This window comes from Crocodylus porosus, unplaced genomic scaffold (genome assembly GCF_001723895.1).
Source record: "Crocodylus porosus isolate Cpor-Errol unplaced genomic scaffold, CroPor_comp1, whole genome shotgun sequence".
Lineage (NCBI taxonomy): Eukaryota > Metazoa > Chordata > Crocodylia > Crocodylidae > Crocodylus > Crocodylus porosus.
In genome coordinates this window covers 186,595,928-186,602,449 of record NW_017728886.1, presented here as the reverse complement: position 1 = coordinate 186,602,449, position 6,522 = coordinate 186,595,928, and the positions used below count along the sequence as shown (strand labels likewise).

The 6,522-nt window shown below is 46.9% G+C and overlaps 1 protein-coding gene across 1 annotated transcript in view; it reads right to left on the bottom strand.

Annotated features, from left to right (window-relative positions):
- Positions 1-6,503, bottom strand: part of COLEC12 (collectin subfamily member 12) — a 171,466-nt gene extending 164,963 nt beyond the window's left edge. Inside the window, exon 1 of the mRNA XM_019546788.1 lies at positions 6,293-6,503. Within this exon, the coding sequence (XP_019402333.1) occupies positions 6,293-6,299 (7 nt within the window). The 5' untranslated portion in view covers positions 6,300-6,503. The remainder of the gene's footprint in view (positions 1-6,292) is intronic.
- Between the last annotated feature and the right edge of the window lie 19 nt (positions 6,504-6,522).

Sequence of the window (6,522 nt, the reverse complement as noted above, 5' to 3'; positions counted from 1 at the left end):
TCCACAATTCAAAAAGGATGTGGAGAAGCTTGAGAGAGTGCAGAGGAGAGCCACACGCATAATCAAAGATCAGGAAAACAGACCTTATGATGAGAGGCTGAGAGCCATGGGACTCTTCAGCCTGGAAAAGCACAGGCTCAGGGGTGATTTGGTGGCCACGTATAAGTTTATCAGGGGTGCTCACCAGGATCTGGGGGAACATCTGTTCACCAGAGCGCCCCAAGGGATGACTCGGTGCAACGGTCACAAACTCCCCCGTGACCGTTTCAGGCTGGACATAAGGAAGAACTTCTTTACTGTCTGAGCCCCCAAGGTCTGGAATAGACTGCCAGCAGAGGTGGTTCAAGCACCCACTTTGAACACCTTCAAGAGACATTTGGATGTTTACCTTGCTGGGATCCTATGACCCCTGATGACTTCCTGCCCCTGGGGCAGGGGGCTGGACTCAATGATCTTCCAAGGTCACTTCCAGCCCTAGTATCTATGAATCTAATGCCTAATAGAAACTTCGATTTTTTTTTTTTTTTTTTTAGTTTTGCTTGACCACAGGGTCACATCTGTTTTATCAAAGTAGAAATCTTAAGCAACTTCTGAGATGATAGTGTACTAATATTTGGGGGGGGGGGTGTTGGGTTTTTTTTAGAAATCTTTCTCATTTCACCCATATTTCAGTGCTCTTCAATTATAATTATTCTATTTTTACTCTTCCTCTTACTGTGCAAGAAAACACCTTCTGTCTCTAAACACAATTATATGTTTCTCTCTTTATCTTACATTTCAAACAAACAGCAATGTTTAGACCTATGAGCACACCTTTGCTACAATCAGGAAGAAAAAAATAATTTAGGAATCATAACAAGGGATCTGGGTTTTCCATATCCCATGGAAAAATGGAGAAAAGCATGGATTTTTTCCTTTACCGTGGATTTTGCTGTTTTGCAATGAGCACTCTTCAGGCTGGCAGAGTTCCAGCCTGCAAAGGGCTGGGAGTGGGCAGGAGGAGGGCAATCAGGCAGGGGCTGCTATGTGCATGTGCACACTCACACATGCACATGGCCGCCAGGCAGTCTGGAGAGCAGCTCCTGCACGTAAGTGGAGGGAGATGGGAATGGAGGAGGAAGTTACTGGGGCTGCTGCCCAGTTGCGTGGGTCTCGGAGCTTGGGGCTGCAATGCACAGCCACAGGGCCCCGGTGGGAAGCAGGACAGGGCTGTGGGTGGCTCATCCAGGGGACACAATAGGGTTGGTTCCCCACCGAGTGCTCTTCTGGGGGGCAGGGGAGACCCGTGCCCCACAGATCTGTGCATGGGGTAGAGGTGGAGTAGGTGTAGGCTGCCCGCTGTGAGGTCAGTCTCCCCACCCTGCTGCCCTCCCCTGGGGCCTCCGCAGTCCAGCGGGTGCGACCTGGCACTGCAGGACAGAGTGGGGCTCCACAGGAAAGCTGCTTGCCACTAAGAGCTCTGCACTGCCCTGGCAACACATCTCCTGCATGCGCGGCAGCAGCAGAGGCAACAGTGTGGGGTTATGCCTCTTGCTGCTACGACGCAGGCAGGGGATACATCACCAGGGCAGTGCAGTGCAAAGCTCTCAGCAGCAAGCAGCTTTTCTGCGTGGCCCTGCTCTACCCTGCAGTGCCAGGTCACACCTGCCAGACTGCAAAGGCCCTGGGAGAGGGCAGCAGGGCGGGAGCCCACAGCCTGTGCCCACCCCCACCCCGTGCACAGATCTGGGGGGCACAGGTCTCCCCTACCCCTCTGGGAGTGGGCACAGCCACAGAGAGCTGAGCCCACAGCAGGCAGGCAGCAGGGGGGAAGGCGGGCTCTGCTTTGCCACAACAACCACCGCCTCTGCTCCATTGCAACAGCCAGCAGCAGTGCTGGGGAGCAGAGTCCTGCTAAATTTAACTCTGTTGTATCACTGGCAATCTAGAGCAATGGCACTGGATTCTGCAAAATGGAATAAAAAGAAAATAAAAGACTAAGGGGCCTAAATATTAATTACTAACTCTCTCAACATACACAGAGACCCCTGGAGACACTAGTCACAGTTCTGCAAGCCTATGGAAAACAGAATATAGAGATTTACCATATACAATTTCTAAAAATGTAACTTTTAGTTTCCATACTAATTTAATACAGTGATTTTCCTAACTGCATTATGTCCAAACAGTTATATTTTTCCCTCTTTTTCCATCTTATGGCACTCTGCCTTTCTCTACACTGCCAAAAAAAAATATCCTCCCTACTCATGAATGTAAGATTCCCCTCTCCCGCTATGTGTAACAAACTTAAAAATAACCCTTATAGTCTGCCAATTCATTCATGATATAATGACCATATATTGGCACAGCTTAGTTTTTGTTCTGTGTTGTATTTAGTTTGGTGTACTGCTCATGCCTTTCTATTGGTAAAGTCCTGGAATATGCATAGCATAGGTCAGCCAGGGTACACCTAAGTTGCTTCTATGGTGATTGTGAGAAACACACCGTACCTACCCAATTCCATTCCAGATGCCCCCACCCAGAAATGTGGCAGTGAAGCCATCAAGGAGCAACCCCACTGCTACTCTCAAGCTCCCATATCTGGCATGCTGGACAGCAGCAGCAAGCAGGCAGGCAGGGGATGCATTCAGGCTAGATCCAACATTGTTTCCAGATTTGGCACAGGTTAAGTGGAACAAGAGCAGGTAGGTAGGGCTATGCTCCTTGGCATCACTCTTAAGACCACAATAAAACCACTGCCACATTTACAAGACAGTGTAAATATATGTCTTGTCTGGTTATGTCAGTATAGACACACTAATACTGTCTTAAGGGGAAGGCTAAATTAAAGTTACTGAATTATTCCAAATTTACTCCTTTCAGTTGCTAATGGCAAAATTCCCAAATCATTTACATGTTGTACTGAAATAAATTCTGGAAACTTGATCTCTCTCCAGGAAAGACTGGTTTGTAGAAAGTCAGTTCGGCTTTTTCTGAATATAAGAAGAGATGTACTTTTCTCCAACAAAAGAAAACTCTTGTTACCTCCTTTAGTCTTTAAAAACAGTTCAAGGACCAAAAATAGCTGGGAGAGAATAACTGAAATTTGGCAGGAAAATAGTCTTTATGTGGCAAGAGTGGAGGCTATATTTTAAAGAAAGATTGTCCAATGCTATAAAGGAATAGTGGCTGCCTTTTTACTCCATGTCTGGCAAGTATGGGTGCACATTGTTTTCTTTCCTTTTAAATAAAAAGATTTTTTTTTCCTCCTAGATGTCCCATGGCCCTGAGTAGAAGCATAACAGCAATTATTGTAATTATGATAGAGTGGGAGGCATAACTTACTAACTATCCAGTCATGTGCTGCATAAGACAAATATTGGCTTGGCCCATTAAAAAAATTGTGTGCCAAAGTTTCCTGACACAAGCCAATGCACTATGATGAACCAGGGCTCTGAAGAGGCAAGAACACCAGGGATGACTCTGGCCTACCTAGTGACCTAGGTGGGATTATATCGGTGTGAATCTGGCCTTACATGAGTGTGCAGAGCTTAAGATGAGAGGTCACTTTGTACAGGAGAGGGCATTCTGGTTACATGCTATTTCTCAGATGATAGATCAGGCATTTTCCCTCCCACAATCTTTCATAGACACATAATATCCCATAACTTTGTACATGACAGCCAAGCAGGGCTCACAAAAACAAACTTTATGAACAGTGCCTGCTAAACTACTTCTTAACAACATACTACAAAAAAGTTTGGCTTCCCAAGCAACAGTAATTGCATATAGAACCTAGAACCTTAACTTCGGTGTTTGCCTTGCTTCTGAGTGCTTTAATATGGTACTCATCAAAATAAAAACAAGCATTCAAATAGCACAAATACTTGACAAAAAAAATCATGATATTACAGAGACTATTACAGAGGTGTAAACAGAAGTTCTGAAATATGCATTTCCATCCTCTGTTTTAACAAACCCCAGACCCGATGGTTTTGAAAGTGTTGTTGTCTGAGTGAGAAAGTTGTTTTCATCTGTCTCCTGGGTAACAAATACCACTTCATAACTCATAAAATACTTAAAACTTTTAAAACTGAGAAGTATTATTAGGTAAAGATACAGCTGAACCCTAAAACAGTCAAATCCCTTTATAAATAATTTGAACTGTTGTTTAAAAAGCATCAAGGTTTATGAGTACAGTTTAGCTTGCTGGAACTGAAACTATCATTAAATTAAACATGCGGTCCAATTTATCTGACTGATTTGAAACATTAAGAACTCCAGCAATGGCAAATATAATTTATTCCTTACAAATATCTAATGTTGTAATTTTTTTGATACTGTTCCATTATTCAGAGAGTGTAGATAAAGGTGGCATTGAATGGGTCAACTTGTTATTCATGAGGTATATGTGTGTTCCCATCAAGTTCTGAAGCCCTAGAATTATTACGAGCACCAGGTTTAGACAGAGAATGTGGAAATCCAAATATGTACATTAAAGAGCAATGTGAAAAATACAGAGGCAAAATTTACTTTGGCAGTATTTATGACTTCCCTAACTCCTGCAGTACCTATTTATGACTTCCCTAACTCTTGCAGTACCAGTTGATTTGATGTCTTGGCTGAAGGAAGTTTTGTATTAACACTGTAATGTAAAGATTTTATTTTACAAGGTTTGTTATTGGTTTCTATGATTTGGAGGGGAAAGGGAGTCACTTAGAGAAACAGAGTGGTTAGGGAGTATAAAAAGGTGTGAAGCATTGCTGGAATCAACAGCAGTGTCTTATAGGAGAAGTTATACCTTCTTCCACAGTGCCATTTCTCCACTTAGTAGAGAAAAAGCAGCGGTTCCAGGGTAAAGACCCACAGACCATATCAGACCAAAACTGGTATCCATTTAAATCAATGGCCAAATTCCTGTGGGTTTCAATGGGTTCATCATTGTGTTCAGTGTAACATTCATCAAGATAAGAAATCCTAGAATCATAGAAAATGAGGGTTGGATGGACCTCAGGAGGTCATCTAGTCTAACCGCCTGCTCAAAAATTCTATGCTAATATTGCTTTAATTCCCCCCTCTCCCCAAGCAGGCACAGGCAGAAAATAAACACATGCCACTGATGCCAACCCAAGGAGAAACACAAGAATTCAAGAGCTTAAGTAACTATCACTGGTTTCAAATGTAAAAGCTTCTCATCATTCTACTCTGTCCCTGTTGTTCCACGGGGGCTAGTTATGACCAGGTACCAAGCAACAAAACTTCTGGCCCTAGAAATAAAAATGATGGCCATATCATCAGTGTTACAGGCCCCAGACAGGGAGGGAGGGAGGCACAATGCCAGAAGTTCTTTAAAGTTGTGTTCACGGTCTGACAAAGTACATCAATAAATACATCTCACTCTCCCCTCCCTGGAGGCAGCTCCTCTGGCAAGGAAATAAAGAATCACATCACTGGCTATCCTGCGCTCTGGAAACTAAGTGTAAGGAGCATGATGTTTACTGGCCTGTTGGCATCTAGAAGCACAGAAAATGAGGGTTGGCAGGGACCTCAGGAGGGCATCTAAGTCCAACCCCCTGCTCATTGCAGCACCAGCCCCAAATAGATCATCCCACCTCGGGTCTTAAAAACCTCCAAGGATGGAGAGTCCAAAACCTCGCTGGGCAACCTGTTCCAGTGCTTTACTGCTCTCCTAGTGAGAGACGTTTCCTAATATCCAACTTCAACTTCCCTTGCTGCACCTTGCAAACTAGCGCCCCAAACCAGGGTTATCCCCTCCCCCCTTCCTTTATGGTGGCCCCTCTAGAGAAGCTGAGGTCCAAGCCTGCAAACTCCCAAGAGCTTCTGAAACTTGCCGGCGCGTGCCCGGGTGTTCCCAGAGCTGTGGCCCCTCGCCCCGCTCCCTCAGGCGGTTGGGCACCCGGCACTACCTGGGCCCTCTTGGGCGCCGCTTTTCCGGAGGAGCAGAGAGGGGCGAAGAAAAAGTTTCGGCTTTTGCAGAGCCGAAAAAAATATTTTCCAGCCTGCGGCTCTCGGTGCCAAACGCGTTTCACAAGCCCGTGTGAGCCTCAGCTGGCACCTAATCGCTGCCAGATGTGTAGGGGCAGCAGTAAGAACATCACAAAACGCTGGGGGGGGGGGTAAAACGACAGGGGAAGGAGGAAAGGGAGCGGGGCAAAAGAGAGGAGAAAGAAAGGGTCGGGACACGCGCGCAGAAATGAAGGGGCTCTACTCCCCTGCGCGGCTGGTTTTCCCCCCGGCTCCGCAGGAGGTGCTGGCCCGGGAAGGAGCGCAGCCCCGGCCCGGCCCGCCTTACCTTTCATGTTGGCAGCCGGGGGGGCAGGCGGCGCCTGCGGGGCTCGCAGCGGCTCCGCTCCGCTCCTTCACTGGTCTCCCATGGTGGGCGCGGGAGCCTCCTGCCTGCAGCCCCGGCCGCGCGAGGGCCCAACCCTGCGTCCGCCGCGGTCTCCTGCGCACCCTCCGGCACCCGGAGCCGCCGGCGCTCCCCCGACCCGCCTGAACTCCCCGACCGGCCCCTGCCCCTCC